The 17,294-nt window shown below is 42.6% G+C and overlaps 1 protein-coding gene across 2 annotated transcripts in view; it reads left to right on the top strand.

Annotated features, from left to right (window-relative positions):
• SEC14L5 (SEC14 like lipid binding 5) overlaps nt 1-17,255 on the top strand; it is a 46,255-nt gene extending 29,000 nt beyond the window's left edge. For both annotated transcript variants that reach the window (XM_060282758.1, XM_035130630.2), the window contains 10 exons: nt 219-331; nt 1,304-1,493; nt 1,984-2,072; nt 3,643-3,713; nt 4,122-4,293; nt 5,308-5,442; nt 7,119-7,256; nt 7,879-8,124; nt 9,515-9,693; nt 10,999-17,255. In XM_060282758.1, the coding sequence (XP_060138741.1) occupies nt 219-331; nt 1,304-1,493; nt 1,984-2,072; nt 3,643-3,713; nt 4,122-4,293; nt 5,308-5,442; nt 7,119-7,256; nt 7,879-8,124; nt 9,515-9,693; nt 10,999-11,104 (1,439 nt within the window). In that variant the 3' untranslated portion in view covers nt 11,105-17,255. The remainder of the gene's footprint in view (nt 1-218; nt 332-1,303; nt 1,494-1,983; nt 2,073-3,642; nt 3,714-4,121; nt 4,294-5,307; nt 5,443-7,118; nt 7,257-7,878; nt 8,125-9,514; nt 9,694-10,998) is intronic.
• Nucleotides 17,256-17,294: the final 39 nt, after the last annotated feature.

Below are 17,294 nucleotides of genomic sequence, written 5' to 3'. Positions count from 1 at the left end.
GGGTGATATTCCACTCCAGTTCATATAGTTATTTTGCATTTATTGTTATTTGGATTTCTTTAAAATTTATTTTATTGTAACTATATTCCCCCATTTTTTGTATAAGGCTGAAGCCTATTTTGTAGTGTTGCTGTTGGAAGTAATAATAATTGACAGAAATATGTTACTGGTCTTATTGACTCGCTTCCTTATGGGACTGTTTTCTTCCCCCTCCTCAGCTGACAAACTAGATGCTGATTACATAGAAAGGTACCTAGGACAATTGACTCCCATGCAGGAAAGCTGCCTGATCAGACTCCGTCAGTGGTTGCAAGAAACACACAAAGGCAAGGTAAGCACCTGTGGCAAAGGCTGTCTGTTTGGGGAAAGAACATATTAAGCCGATTTAGCAATCAGGTGGTCTTAATTACTTTATCATATAACTAGTATCCTTGTGCCAGCTACCTACTGCATATTTTTATATTTAAGGGACCCTGCCTTTCCCCTTATTTTACACATTGCTGAAATTGTTTAAGGTTTTAGTTTTGACCATTTCTATATCACTTAATATATAAAAATATCTCTAAGCAATGAACACTAAAAACAATGACAAATATTACAGAAACACACAATAAAACCATTATGGGCAGACACCAAGGTTGATGGAGCCCAATCAGGCTGCCCACAGCTGTGTCTCATTCAGCTACTCTCCACACACTCAGCACCAGGCTACAGCAGCTTAGGTTGGGTGAGTTTCTCAGGGGGTCTAAATGGTGGCAAATATAAGACCCCTCTACTCACAGTTCTTTCTAGGGTCTCTGCACATCTCTCCTCCAGCCGTTCTTTTGCAAGTTGTCCACCTGTGTTGGTTCTGACTGATTTGGGTGATTAAAATGCAGCGATCGCTAAACAGAATAGAAGAAGCAGATAACTTGGGCCTAAACTTAGTTGTACAGTGGAACCTCGGGTTACGTACCATCCTCCTTACGAACGCTTCGGGTTACGAGCTCCACTAACCTGGAAGTAGGTGTTCCAGGTAGCGAATGCAAGCGGAAATTGCACGCTGGCGGTGCGGCGGCAGCGAAAGGCCCTATTAGCAAAAGTGCGCCTCAGGTGAAGAACGGTTTTGGGTTAAGAACGGACCTCCAGAATGAATTAAGTTCATAAACGGAGGTACCACTGTATTCTAGATTGTTAATGAGGACAGTAGTTGGTTTGTGTTTTCAAAATATGACATATGAGCTGTTCTTATTCTGCAGGAATTCTTTATAACGTCATGCCTTTGACAATAGGATGAGCCTTGCCTTCTCCTTTTTTTGCTCAGATTCCCAAAGATGAACATATCCTCCGTTTTTTGAGGGCTCGTGACTTCAACATTGACAAGGCTCGAGAGATGCTGTGCCAGTCACTGACCTGGCGCAAGCAGTACCAAGTAGACTACATCCTGCAAACATGGAGACCACCTTCTCTTCTGGAAGAATACTATACTGGTGGTTGGCATTACCATGACAAAGGTGGGAAGCTCACTTTAAGCCAGCATACTGTGCACTGGGACCGACTATGTTATGTGGGAAAGTTGGTTGACTTAGGCCACATGTCACTCAATCACCTAAAGACACCTCTGAGTACTTCTGTGCTTAATTTCTGAAAACGTGCAAGCAAGAAACCAAGAAGTGTTATTGTAACACAGGAATGGTCAGATGTAATCAGTAAAGTTTATGCGAGTGAATTAGAATCCATCCCCTGTTCTTCCCTGTTGCATCTCTAAACTGCTTACCTATTGCTGTTCTGTGTTTACCTCCTTGCATGCATTTTCAGAGTACAGGCTGGTAAATGTAGCGAAGCAGCTTGAGGTGTCCTCTGTTTTCCGAAAAGAAATTGGATGGGAACATACTTGGGCAATCATGCCTTAATTTTTTAATATTCCCTACTAAGTACTGTAGGACACAAACAGTGCAAAAACATATTTCATTCAGCTGCTTTGTTTATTTTTTGTCTTTAAAGATGGAAGGCCACTTTACATACTTCGCCTTGGTCAGATGGACACCAAAGGACTTGTGAAAGCACTGGGAGAGGAGTCACTCCTTCGTCATGTAAGGACACACTGCCTTTGTATTACCTATGCATAGTTTTTCTAGAAAAGCTTCAGGCCTTAAAGCCTCACTTGATAAAACACAGTGGTGACCAAGTAATGGGTCCCAGGAAACTTGTTGGTGGGGTGCCCAAGTATTGCTAAGGTTACCAGAATCCAGGGACACTTTTTTTTTTTGAAAAGAGGATTTTTAAAAAGAAAGAAAGAAGTAATATCTTTTCTTCTGTGGTCTCCTCTGTCCCACGGCCTTCCTCTGGACCTCAGCCTGCTCTCTTGGAGCGCTAGCCGCCATGGAGTACGCTTGGGTTGGGCCTGGGCTCAGTCACATGTCCTTGCCCTCCCAGTGCTCTCCTACCTCTCCTCCTCGGCAGCAGGGGCGTGGCAAGGTCAGGGCTCCCCTCTTTTTTCTCCTTCCTCTTTCTCTCTCTTCCTTCTCCTTCTCTCCTCCTCACTGCGTCAGTTCCGGGGGTTTTACTGGCCCCGGAGTGCCGCTGGGCAGTTGGCTGGGTGGCCAGGCGCTCTCACTCCCGGCTCGATTTGGGTTGCGGGAGGGGAGTCAGCAGTTCCCCCAGTTTATGTGGCGGGCGTCCCTGGTTCCCCCTTGGCAGTGGCAGTCTCAGCAGCCCGGAGCCAGCCTGGTAGAGCAGTTGGCTCTGGTTGGCTTCAGGAGCAGCTCACTGCCATGGCACCCACCATTTTGCCTCGTCGGAAGTCCCCATATGATGTGTCTTGTGCTGTTGAACCAATCACGCAACATTCATTCCCTACTAATAAATCTACAGCACTTAAAATATAAAACCAGGGACATTAAATGAAATCCAGGGACATTCCAGGGATGGATTTTGTCCAGGGACAGATTTGTAAATCTGGTAACTGTCCTAGGGAAATGGGGACATCTGGTAACCATATCCTATGTGGGAATTGCAAGTGTGGGGAACAAGGGAGTATGGAGGTGATGCTGGTGAACTTCCAAACAAAAGACCAAATTGTGTAGGCAGGCTGTTGTTTGCAATATGCTTGAAGTGTAGTTTTGGTCTCTGGGGTAAGAACCACACTCTTGTTGTCCATAGGCTAGGGGCACTGCCAAAGTCCCCGTGGTGTCAATACAGTGAGTCCAATAGTGGGTCCAACACTCAAGAAGGCAGTTTCTGCATGTGCTTTAGAGAGAAGTGAGGGGCAGATGGGGCTTATCAACCTGGGAACGTATCCCAGGTTTGGAGAAGGAAAACTGTGCTCTGCTTTCTTTTGGACCACATCAGCGAGCCCAAGAGGAATGTCTTGTTGTCTGGGCACCCCAGGATTTTCATACAGGGCTTGTGTCCTGAGGAGGTCCCTCCAGTTTGACATCACCCCTGGAGGCACACTCCATTGTCTCTCAAGACAGACTGATGCCAACAACAATACACAATGGGGAGATTTTATCACTTATAACCTGAAATATTACAATAGGGCCTTAATTGGTCTTGCTATGTTCTAAGTAAAATTTTGTCATAACCTGCAAAGCCTAAAATTTAGAGAAGGTATGAGGATGTTCCTTAGTAACTGTAGTCATTCCTTTGTTTTCCTTTCAGGTACTGTCAATTAACGAGGAAGGACAAAGGAGGTGTGAGGAAAACACCAATCTATTTGGCCGCCCAATCACGTTCGTATCCACCCAGTTATGCAATGACCCCTCTCTTCTTTTACTTCATGTAAACCTTGGCAATAAGAGAACATATTTAAAAGCATATTGATGCCTTGTCCTCAAGCAGAATTATTTTCACAGCTAGTGCTAACCATGCATTTTAATCTGGAACATGTCACTTCTAAATGTAGAGGTAGAGAATATATATATATATATATATATATAACAGGGAAAGGGGAAAGATTGACCATTGTAGCTTTTTCACACTTTACAAATTTGTGGGAGTGCATTTACAGATGCACTATTCTGTGCAAACTTGTGAAAACACCGTTAAGCCTCATACAGGAAGATTGTCTTTGTTGCTTCTGGTTTTGAATGCCAAATGCATAGCTTGAGAAACAGCTTTATGGATTTAATCTCTTTCAGATCTTGGACCTGTCTTGTTGACCTTGAAGGGCTGAACATGCGCCACCTCTGGCGCCCTGGAGTAAAAGCGCTCCTTAGGATTATTGAAGTGGTTGAAGAAAACTACCCAGAGACCTTGGGAAGACTTCTGATTGTGCGAGCACCCAGAGTGTTCCCTGTTCTATGGACTCTGGTGAGTGATGGTGCTTAACGAGAAGATATTACTAGTCTGTTGGAGCCCACTAAGGAATGAAAATGACAGACCTATGAGTGCTGTTTTGACAGACAAGGATATGTAGTTGCTTGACTTCTTTTCTGGGTTCAGGTTCCTGTTCAGGTAGTAGCAACTTATTTAATGCAGAATTTATATTTTGGTGCCAGAATGAAGATAACTGTAAAACACCTTTACAGTTAGAGTTACTGCAGAAATTATGGGTAATAATGCCATATCTTGTAGTCCTTGGGTTCAAAAATGCAAGGACTGCACCGATTAACTTTGGCACTGTTGATTTGTTTATGTAACTTTCTAGTCTTCCTCTAAAATACCCAGTGCTTTTTTCTGGGGTTTATTCAAGGGGGTATTCAAGTACTGACATCTCCCCCCCCCTAAAAGTAAAGCACTGGTTAAAAATGTGACACTTGCTGTAACAACTTCATGATGAGTACCAGCACCTTTATTTCCTAGAAGAGAAACACTGAATATACCTCCTAGGGCACAAAAAACTGCTAGCACATTTGCAAAACTAATCAGGGACCAGCATGGTTTCAAATTGGATGGGGGACTGTGTGTTGAGATTCCTGCATTGCAGGGGGTTGGACTAGATGACCCTCAGGATCCTTTCTTACTGTACAGTTCTATGAGCACGTCTTCCTCCAGTATCGTTTCCCTTTTATTCAATTACAGGAGAAAGTTTGGTAAAGTGTTACATGGTTTAACCCCAACATTAAAGCCTGCCTCTTCACTCATTTTATGATCTCTAAGTTCAACAGAGAGTGCTCTTTTAACATCTGTGCACTAGGTCTAGATATCAAGCATTTACAGAGAGATCTTCAAGTCCACCCTTCAGCTGGAGACTTGCTAAAGACCAAGAGTGATTTGTTTGGACTGGCTTGTTGGGTTGAGTTTTTAAAATGTTTTTTGGTGGGACTTGACCGTTGTTGTTTTTTAATGTGTCCTGAGAAGAATAGCTTTTACATTCTATTTCAGGTGAGTCCCTTTATCAATGAGAACACTAGGCAGAAGTTCCTCATTTACAGCGGCAACAATTATCAAGGACCTGGAGGGCTTGTGGATTATCTTGACAAAGATGTGATTCCTGATTTCCTTGGAGGAGAATGTGTGGTAAGTTTGGAGAATGTGTGTAGTACAAAATTCTTAGGTGAGACTTAATCTTGCTTATCTTACATTACATCCTTATTAAATGTTTAGTTCTATAAGTGTGCTGTGTGCAACTGAAATACAAGCTCCTGTTGGTGCTGAGCTCTGTATGAACATCATACACCTTTACATTTAGTTTTGAAGAAAAGACTAGAGAAGCTTTAATAACTGTATACAAATATGGCATGGCAGCCTGCACTTATGCTATTATTAGTACTTGCTGTACAGTATTACTTGGGTTGTTACACAGTGCAGGAGGACAGTATGTGGGCCTTTGGATAAAGTCAAAATATTTCTGTTGAAAAGATTACTTATTTTAACAAAAATATTTTCAGTAGCCTGCAGAGACGTTACTGTCTCTGTGTCCTTTGTTTGCCAAAAGAAAAATGCTGTCTATATTCTTGATGTAAGATCCATTCAATTGTCAATGTTGTAATTTGTAATCTCTATGCTGCCTCAGGGGGCACCCTGTTTAGAGCAGAATTAGCGATTCTTCCCCCCCCCCCCCTAACATTTCTAGAATTCAAGATGCTTTGGTGAGTTATTTTTTCCTCTTCAGGCAGTTGGCAAAAAACTGCTTGGTTTGACTTATGAATTGTTTATCATAGTTCAGATAACACTTGTACTGTTTATAGCAATTGGCAAAACTATTGTAAAAATTCAGACTGGATGGTTTATCATAGTACAGATTCAATTAGAAATGAATGAGTGACCTCTTCAACAGAAGTGTTATTAAATGTTGTTCCATTGTTGTTTTGTTAATTGCTTGGAGATTATTTATTGATTTGATTTGATTTGATTTCTTGCCCGCCTTTCTCCCTAAGGTCACAGGGCAGGTTACAGCAATTTAAAATTCAAACTTAAAGACAATTAAAATATATGTGCTAAATTTATATATATATATATATAAATAAGCAGAAAATTCACTGAGCAGCACTTTTATTCACAGTGCATTCTAGCTCATCTAGCTGCATACAGACACACTGTACCAAATCAAAGATCCAAACTCCGTTATTCTTCGGAATCTGCCTTTTTGCTCTTTAACTGTAATTCCCAAGATGAGCCTTGCAAATTAATGTTTGCATCCATTCATGCAAACTGCAAAACTGCATTGCCCCATTTTCTGCTATGTTCCCTCTTGAAGGAGCAGCAGACAGACTGCAGTGTCTGTCTTGAATATGTAGAATATGCTTCCATGATTTTTTTGCTGTCTGGCTTCTAGGCTGGACTAGGCTTCCTACTATTTACAGTAGACCCTCTTACCTTCTTAGTTTGGCAAAGCCTTTTTATCAGCCAGCCTTCTACTTCATTGACAGCAAGCTTGAGGACATGCGAGTCTGAATAATGGACATTCTCTAGAGGATGTAGATGTAGATGAATGAGTGAGATAGAAATAATGAAAGTGCTTTCAGAATTCATCTGGTTGCTATATCTATTCTTGTTTGCATCTAGTTAAAAGGTGCTTTAGTGGGCAGGGTGATGGGATGAGATTGTTTCTGTTCTCTCACTTTACTTGCTAAATAGTAGGAAGGTGAAGCTGTGCTGTATGAAATGGCAGGGAATATTCTGTCAGTTGGCATTGTTTTAAAGTGTTAATCTGCATTTTGAAATTCACTCTCCATCTCTCCCCCATCCCACAGTGTAATGTGCCTGAAGGTGGCCTTGTTCCCAAATCACTCTATCAAACAGATGAAGAACCTGAAATCTCTGATCATATCCGCCTCTGGACAGAAACCATCTATCACTCTGCAAATGTATTCAAAGGTGCTCCTCATGAGGTAGGATGAGGAAGTTATTCTGGTCAATAGAAGGGTTGAAAGTAGTAGACCAAAAAGTAATTGTTCTGTGCTCTTCTAGATCTGGCAGTTGGGTTTAGGTGGGATTTTGGAGATGCTGTAAAGGAAAGGAATATTGCCTGGGGTCTAGAAGCATTTCTTCAAATTCCTGATGTATATGCTCAATATACCTCATTCTTGGAAGAATTAAAACTCTACTCTTCCTACTCATAGTTATTCTGAGTCTCTGTAAGAAGTGCTCAGTCTGGTATTGGTAGGGGTGTGCTGGTGGATGGCTGTGTCTTAAGATCTCCCTGCTTTGGCATAAGCCCTACTACCCAACTAATATACATTATGAACTGGGGCACCCCATGGGGGAACTGTTGTAAACAAATATAGAGCTAGTGTGAGAGGTGTGACATCTTGTGCTTAGGTTCTGGACAGTCAGGAGAAAATTGGAATAATTTTTAAAATATATTTATTGAGTTTGCTAGTTCCTCCCAAAAAGGAGAATCATTTCTGTGTTGCTTAGAGCCAGATGTTTCTGCACTAGTTAATTGATTTTTGGGACAACGCCAGCACTGAATTGAACAGGATGGATGCTGTCATTTGTTATCTAATCTAGATAGTTGTGGAAATCTTGGAAGGTGAATCGGTGATCACCTGGGACTTCGACATTCTGAAAGGAGATGTCGTGTTCAGCCTCTTCCATTCCAAGAGGGCACCTGAGATTTGCCGCAAGGAGCCTACAGTGCCAAATGCTTTGACTCTGGGGGATAATATACAGCTAATTGGCAAGAGCTGGGTCCTGGGAGTGGACTATAGCCGTGTGGAGTCCCCGCTGGTGTGTCGTGAAGGCGAGAGCATCCAGGTCAGTTGCACTTCCATGCCTAAGATCTCATGCTGGGCCTTTGTGGTTTGATTGTCATAAATATTTAGGAACTTCCTCTTTCATTTTTAAAATTACATTAATGTAGGTACCCACCATTAAATATTCCCAGGGAGGTTTACAAACTCAACAGTTTTTGAAATAAGGCTATTTCATTGTCCTGTGAAATTCCAACGTGGGTGAGGAGCTTCTTGATATCAACTGCTGCTGCTGTTGTTGTTGTTTAGTCATGTCCGACTCTTCGTGACCCCATGGACCATAGCACGCCAGGCACTCCTGTCTTCCACTGCCTCCCGCAGTTTGGTCAAACTCATGTTGGTAGCTTCGAGAACACTGTCCAAGCATCTCGTCCTCTGTCGTCCCCTTCTCCTTGTGCCCTCAATCTTTCCCAACATCAGGGTCTTTTCCAGGGAGTCTTCTCTTCTCATGAGGTGGCCAAAGTATTGGAGCCTCAGCTTCACGATTTGTCCTTCAACTGCTATTGAGCATAATTGATCCACCAACTGTCCTGCGAAAAAGCTCCCTGTGGCACTTAGTTCTGGGATGTTACATATTTTATAATATATTAAATATGCAGTGAAGTGCCCCTTCTCACTACATTTTATTTTTGTTGCTCCTGTTTACCTTTTATAGATGGAAAACTGAACCAGAGAGAGTAGTGACTTGCCAAAAGCCCCCTAACACGTTAATGGCTGGACATGAATCCAGGCTTCTCATATTAAAGCCCAGTACACTTTATCCAGTAGAATGCCCTGGCTATAACTGTTGACTAAACACTGGGGGAAAGCCTATTGCACAGAATTAAGTTCTATGTCTCAGAGGAATGGGTTTCAAATTTTCTTCCTTTTAAGATCTTTCCAAATCAGTATCTGCCAAGGAATCCCTGCAAATCTGCAATGGAACCCTGGCATGTTGTAGGGGGTTCTGGAACTTGTTTATCTCACATGCTCAATTTATGAAGGGCCCTGGGCCAAGCTTCATCATTGTCCTGTGTGAACTGAATGTGCATTCCAGTACACACCCAATATTCTTCTTTGACTGCACACTGCAGGAAAAGATTAGTATTGCCCCAGCAAGCTTCTCTACGATTACTAAGCTTGTCATTGAGGAGCCCCTGATAAACTTGCAAGGAACCTCAGATTAGGTGCATTTGGATCACACTTTGCAAATCCCTGTTTCAGCTAAAAAGACCCAGTTAGCTAGAAAGTGTTAGTGACTCTACCTGTTGACTTCCCCTGGCCTGCATGCATCAGTTTTACGTCAATTTTTGACCTTCGTTTCAAGATGCCAAGAGGGCTTTGAAACAAAGCCAAACAAACATAAATCCTTTATGTTTACCTGATTGGTTTTCTCACTATCTATCACTTTTCAGGGTTCTCATGTGACTCGTTGGCCTGGCTTTTATATCCTCCAGTGGAAAATGCATAGCCCAACTCCCTGTGCTGGGACCAGCCTCTCTCGGGTTGATGATGTCTTGGCTACACTCCAGGTCACCAATCACAAGTGCAAGATCATGTATTACTATGAGGTGCTTGCATCCAAGGAATTCAGGTAGGAGGGATGCAGGAGGAGCCATTACATGACTTGTTATATGTGGGGATGATGGGCATCAGTCAGTGCTTGGTATGGTTCTTGAAAGCTATCAGCAGGAGTTCTAGTAACTGCCTTGCTGCTTTCTTTGATCTACTTCTTTGTCCTGTAATCCAACAGAATGTTTTGCTCAATTAATAAGATAATAAGCTTGCAACACACCTGTAGTTCACAACAGCGCCGTCTTAAGTGCCCCTGTCGCCATGGTGCGCCGGATCTCTCCGGCGCCCTATGGCGCCCCTGTCGCCATGGTGCGCCGGATCTCTCCAACGCCCTTCCGCCCCGTTTCCCAACGTGGTGGGCGGGTGGGCGCGGCGCTGCTGCGCAGCGGACCGGCCAGCAGGCGGGCGCAGCTCGCGGCGCCCTCTTGGCGGGCCGGCGCCATGGTGCCCTGCGCCACCGGGGGTCTACGATGAGCCGGCCCTGGTTCACAAGTGCCAATTTGGGAATGTTAATGCATTCCCAAATTTTTAAATCCTGCTTTGGAGCATCACCTTGTGAACTCAGTTCTCCAGGACAACAGAGCTCTGCCATCAGTCTCTTTCCACTGTTGCTATGTGTCTTCCAGGTGATCCAGTTAAGCATATCTCGATAGCTGTAAGCATGGAAAATGGTGATGGTATTAATCTTGCTACTAGTTTCCGCTTTCATATGATTTGTCAGGATTGCCACTTTAAATGTTTTCTTTCAAGGGGGAATTAGATTTTTGGCAGCAAATGAGAGATTACCAATCCTGTTGGGGTTTTCATGGAAGAAGTGGAGGTGAATTGGTTGTTGACCCTTCCCCAACCCACTAACTTTCATCTTTCCTTGGCTGTTTTCTCTGGCCTGGCTCTAGTCCTGGGTTTCTAAGCAGGGAAAAGCAGCAGAGATCCAGACAGAAAGCAGCAGGTAGGGGGAGGGTGAAGCAACTGAAGAATTTTCAGAATTCTAATAACATCATGAATGAGTTGGAGAGACTGTTGATTGATCACAGTGCCATGCAACCCTTAGTAGCCATGGCTAACTCTGCCCTGTGAATAAAGGTTTTTTTTAAAAAAATAATAAAAGCCATCTCATCTGGCAATAGAAAGGTTTCCAGTTGTTGATTTAATTATTTAAGAATTACATTGGAAGCTGGACAGGTTCAGCAGAGGAAGAATAAAAAGAGATAACATTGGGAGGGGTGATACACAAGTTGATTACGTCTTTAATCCATTTAGGTATAATTAAGAGCTCAATGTAACAACAACAACAAAACCCACCACATCTTTCTTTCTATTCCAGGGGGTCCATGACAAGTCTGGAATCCTGCAACAGTGGATTTTCACAGCTCAGTGGAGCAACAACATCTTCCAACCAATCGCAGAGCAGCTCTCTGATTTCTAGATAACATCATCTAGGAACTTGTTGAACACTGATAAATGAACTGCTCAGCTGAGATGCTTTCCTCAGGTCTGTTCCATAGAACGAGCCAAAGAGTCCTGTGGCGGAATGCTAGTGCCTAGGGATGGCCTTCTAGGGGAACACAAGTAACAGCAGTTTGGACACAAAGATGTTTCTAGGGAGCCGCTTGAAATCTTTGCTTTTTCGGGAATAGACTTGCAGCTTCTGAACTTTGAAGATTGATTTTCCTGGACCGTGTATTAACAAATCTGTGCATTAGACTGCATATCACTTTTGCATGAATTTTACGTGATTCCTGTGGTTTAAAGGGCTCTTTCCAGTCAACTTAACTCTACGTAAATGTAGAGCTATCTGGTGTTGCCTTACCTATTAGGACCTGTAGAGCTGTCTCTTATGTGTAGCAAAAACTAGTCTAGTTTCACCGGGGCATCAACCAGTGCCATTTGTGTTTTAACAAGAGGCATAAGGTGCCTCAGTAGCAGGGATTACGTGCAAACTACTAATATGTACATAAATAGATGGGGGTGGGTGGGAGGAAACAAGGTTTCCAGGTTACTTCAAGTAGGAAACATATCTCAGAGGTTAGATACCTAGATTTAGCTAGCTTAACATGCTTTGGCATCCCTGAGAGACCCCAAAAATGTACATAAGTTTCTCCTGCAGTGCACAGAAACGCCTTCTTTCTTAAAGGAGTAAGCACTGGTACCCCCCCACCCCCATTTTTTCTCAGGTCTATGAGCAATAAATGAGTAGATCTCTGCCCCATCCCTCTCTCAGGGTAGGAAGTGAATTCCATTACAAAGGGCTAAGCAAAGCAATATTTAATTTCTACAGGCACAAAACAACTTTACAGTGTTGACGAAGCTCTTATTTTTGAAAGCAGGGCAGGCACAAATTCAAGTTGGGGTGGGCACTTTAAGTGTGTGTGTGTGTGTGTGCGTGTGTGTGTGTGCATGAATATATGAAAATTCCTCTTTATTCAAACAAGATTAAGACTTAAATTAATAACTTATTTGTATCATTTTATAGGTACAACTCAAGTATGTATTATGAAATATGCCCCTCCCTTTTTTGTGTGTTGATTTTTTGAGGCCAGAGGGAGGAATTCTGATCATCTTCAGCTATGTAAGACTGTTTCACTGAAACATGGTTTCATAACTGGATATTTTTGGAGCACAGGACTGCATTATGCAGAATTATTTGCACAGGTCTCCATTTAATCTTTTGAGTTTGATAAGGTTGTGGCCTACATTGTAACTGGAAAACTGCTCTGGCAATATGGCCCTCAATGATTAAGGACCTTGATTTTGTAAAATTTATATGCCCTGGAACGATAACACCTGGGACTGCACAAACTTCACTGTGGGGTGGGCATGGTTTATTGATAATAAGATAGTTGTGAAGTTACATACAAAGGGAAGAAAGGGAGACGTGAATGTTGAGATACTTCTGAGTATGCATGAAACACGAGTTCTCCTTTGCAAGGTTTATTTTTACTTCCTGTAATTAGGGGATAAGTAAGAAGCCAAATCAGCTGAGATTCCAGCTGCCTTTGCTTGCCTGTGTGTTTGTTCAAAGGTGCACTGCAGTGCTGGTGAGAGAAAAGGGAAGCAAGCAGGACCAGTCACTACAGCAAAGTGCGTCAGTGTTGCTGTTTCCCTGTGCAGAGGGACTGCGGGGAATTAGATGCCCAAGCTTGCCTTAGAAGGCTAATTCCAAGCAATCCTTTTGAGGAAATAGCTGTAATGTGTAAGTAACGCTTTCAGTTGCTTTATCTTAGTGCAAGGCTGAATGTTGCATGCAATCCCCTGAGAGGAGATTTAATGAAAAGCAGCTTGGGGCAGGGAACAGGTAGATAGGGGGCAATTTTTAGCTGAAAAACCAGACAGTGGAGAGGAAGAGTTAACTGCATGCATAAACATTAGTGTTTTTCTGGTTCCTGACATAGCCTCCTGAGGCTGCTTTTTCTTAATATTTTGGGTGTAACATCTACTCTAATCCTTAAAGCAAATTCCAACTTTGCTGGAGTAATATCCAGTCTAAGGTGGTTCCAGTTCTCTTTTTAAAGGAAAATTATGGCTGCTTTCTCTCTCTTGGACTGCATTGGGAATGCCATGTCTCAAAAATGTTGCCATTGGTTGTAGAGGAAGAAAGACCAGGGTACTCTAGGTTTCACATGAAAATGAAGAGGGTCTCCAGCTCTGCTTTTAAGTATCCTTACAGTGAAGCAAGTTGTGATCTGCCTCAACTAAGGTCTCAGCAAACCTCTTAATCTGTAGGTTACTGTTAGATTGTGCTTCATTTTAAAGACCTATTTCGTGCCATAAATGATGGCAGCTTTATAAATGTATATATTCTCTAAAGCTTAATTTTTGTTTTCCTTCTCAGATGTTGAGGAGTCTCGAGTCTAGACTCAGGAGGATGTTTCTCCTGCATCCTAGTTGGGTTAGGGCCTGCTTAATCAGCACCTCTGTTCTGCAAGAGTGAATCTAATATGAATGACAAGGACAGGAAGGGTGGTAGAGGGCTATGCAGACATGCTGTTGGTTATGAATGAAGCTTGTGTGCAGAGACTTAATAAGGAGATGAAGATTGGAGATGCCCTGTCATGACCAAAATAATTGAACTGATCCTTCCCATATTGATGGAGAAAACAATGATCTCGACCATTTGGCAGTGGAGGAAAAAGAATCCTCTGCCCCTTCCCATCCTCCTCCAACCCAGTTTTAACTGTGACAACCTGAATTTCCTATTGACAAACAGCCTAGTTCTATCTTGACTGAGTCAACCTCTGAAGAGGGTGGCGGCTTTGGTATTGTATGTGAACCAGCCTGCTCTGTCTTACTGACTTCCTATGACAGCCAGACCTTTGCTTCTGCCTATAATTTTCCTGCCTTGCCTATAGTCTTCCATCTCATTGTAGATCGCAGTACATACTGACCTGTAACAGCTGGAAACAACAAAGGTATGTGTGTGTGTGTGTGTGTGTGTGTGTGTGTGTGTTGTTCATAGTTTGGACACAAAGGATATAGTAGCCTTGCAGAAGTCAGTGTCTGGATGGGAGACTGCCTGAAAACTCCATGCATACTGCCTTGAGTTCCATCATGGAAGAAAGATGGGATATAAATGTAAGTAAAAATGTATGATCCCATGTACAATAAGTATTTTAGGACTATACCTTTAATTATTATTAGCATGGAAAGAACATCCATTATTAGTTGTGTAAGATACACTCCAAATTGCTGGTGCACAAGTGTGGGAAGCTTTACCAGGTGCCCAGTCTTGTTAGTGCCTTGAGCACCACGATGGCTATGTTTTACTTCCACTGTTGCAGGTAGAATACCACTGAATACCAGTTGCTGGCAACCACAGGAGAGGAAAAGTGCTGTTGCGGTCAGATCCTGCTTGCAGACTTCCTGTTAGGGCATCTGGTTGACCACTGGGAGAACAGTATGCTGGACTAGATTTATTTTGTTCTTATAGTGTCTCACATTGATTATGTCTGGGCCTAATATGGGGGCTTAGAGGTTCCTTAAACATATTTTGAGACTGGCTTGGTTCTTCTAGAGACTGTAACTGCGCAATGAAAAGATATTTTGGTATTAAAAGGGCTCTCTGTCCTCCCTTACTTAAATGCTTAAAGCAGTCTGAGTTGGCTAAATAATCATTCAAAGTCTTTTCTAATTGTAGAAAGCAGGACTTGATCTTTAGGAAGGTTGGTTTTCATTCAGCTGCTTTTGTAACTATAATTTAGAATCTACCCCAAGCTACTATCAGTTTATTCCCCTTATAGCAACATGAAAAAGGCAAGATATTCTTGCTGTGTTCAGTGATTCCTGCTCCCACCAGTCAGGTGAACAGCACTTGGATCCTGGGCCAGGGTGCACTCAAGTACAATATTGCTGCTACTATATACAGTATTTAGAATTTAATAATGTTCACAACTGTGCTAGGCATTTTACAGAACACAGGAGGTCAGATATAGATTTGTCTCAAAAGATATCCATCCTTGACATCACCATCATCATTTTATTTGTATGGTGCCTTTCCATAGTTAAAACAGTGCTCAAGGTGACTTACAACATGACAAGATTTACATAATTACCAACATAACAAATTCATAAGCAATGAATAAAACACATCAAAAAGTACACAACCAAATGGAAAACTATTTCCACATAAATCATAAAATCTAAAACTAAGAATACAGCTTTAATATCAATCACAATTAAAAATGACATAGATTAAAAAATAAAAGCAATTTAAAAAACAAAAAACCGGAGCGCCCTCTGCCCAGCAGCAGCAGTCCTTTATGGAGCCTGTCAGGCCTCGCCCCAAGCCAGGTGGAGAGAAGCAGGGCACGAGCCTTTAGGCTCCCAGCAGGTCAGTCCTCGAAGGAGGCTTCATTGCAGAGTATGAAATTTCTGATTCAGAACCTTATCAAGAAAGTTGAAGACCAAGAGCAAAGATGCAGCCACCTCCTTTTTCTGTAGCTCTTCATTTTGGGGGCATTCTGTATTTCCAGTTCCTCAACTGTCTTTTTAAGTACCAATATTTTTCCACGACTTGAAGCTCTCTTTTGCTTGGATATTCCTTCTTGGATTTCATCTCCTGATAATTGCTTTTTGAGTTCCTCTAATTGTGTTGTTAAGGATATTACTTTGGCTTTGTTTTGCAGCTTTAATTTGGGAATCTTGGCTTCAGATGCTTCTTTTTCTTTCTTTAATTGTTGTTCTTTAAGGCATAACTCACTATCCTTTTCCCTGACAAGTTCTTTGAGTCCTGCTACCAGCTGTTCATTTTGTAGCAGCTTTTCTGTCAAATCGGTCACTGACATGCTTGCTGCTTGAAGTGGGCCATGAGCTCCAGATTTAGTAGCTGAAACATCACCGCTGCCCCATTTCAGCATAGTTTTAAAATAGCTGAGGGGAAGGAAGAGAGTTGGGCAGGGAGCAACATGCTCACCACCCCCTCAGCGAGACCAGAGCGGTAGGGGCGTAAGGGGTGCAGGTCAGACCACATAGGCCAGGCATCCCCAAACTTCGGCCCTCCAGATGTTTTGGACTACAATTCCCATCATCCCTGACCACTGGTCCTGTTAGCTAGGGATCATGGGAGTTGTAGGCCAAAACATCTGGAGGGCCACAGTTTGGGGATGCCTGATATAGGCCTTGTTGCCAGCTGTTCCTCCTCTTTGGCCTGCTCCAGGTGGCCCATAAGGCAGCCGGGAGAGTCATCCTGACAGGCTGCTAGCTGGACAGAGTAGTTTTCGCCCGTGTGTGTGCCGTGACACTTCCCTTGTAATAGGTATTATTTCTGCCAACTCATAGAGCATGGTACTGAAGAGGTTCACCAGGTCAATTTACTTATAAGCAGTGTGTCAGTCTTCCAGAGACTGTTTAGCTAGACTAAGCCATTGCGTTTGCAAGTGATCTGAAGAAATCTCCTTGCTGGGTCTGGGTGAGTTTGCCTTGCAACCATACTCTTCTGTTATTGGGATTAATAGGTTAAGGAGCTATTCTAACCACATGACAGAAGCATATTTCTGAGCTTTTGGGGGACGGTTAAGATGCTATCATGAACAGGTGTAATAAATAACAAGATGAAAGATGGAAAAAGTCTTTTTTAATAATTCCAGTGGCACCTTTAAGATCAACTAAATATAAGCTTTCAAGGTATGAACTTTCGTGTGTAATACACACTTCATCAGATACTCTGAAGTAGAAGTATGTATATATATATGGGTAAAATGAAATAACGATAACCTCCAGATTCAGAGGTGGTGTGCTATTATTGCCTTCAAGCTTTGCAGGTCTGTGAGGCATTTGGTTGGCCACTATAGGAAGCAGGAAGAGATGGACCTTTGGTCTCACCCAGGAGGGCTCTGATGTTTTTCCTATTAACCTTAGAACAGGGCTATGTACTCTATCAAAAACCTGAACTCTGCTGGAGGAAACTTACATTATCCATACTGGGTAAATTTACAGAAACTTAAATTAACTTTTTTTCACCCTTCAGTGTTGGCAAAAGGCTGGAAACTAATGGGAGGAGATATGAAAGGGGGAAAAGGATTGTGTAGATCAGTGTTTCTCAACCAGTGTGCCTCCAGATGTTTTGGGACTACAACTCCCATCATCCCTAGCTAGCAAGACCAGTGGTCAGGAATGGTGGGAGTT

This window comes from Zootoca vivipara, chromosome 14, assembly GCF_963506605.1.
Source record: "Zootoca vivipara chromosome 14, rZooViv1.1, whole genome shotgun sequence".
Lineage (NCBI taxonomy): Eukaryota > Metazoa > Chordata > Lepidosauria > Squamata > Lacertidae > Zootoca > Zootoca vivipara.
This window is presented reverse-complemented; position numbering and strand designations above follow the sequence as displayed.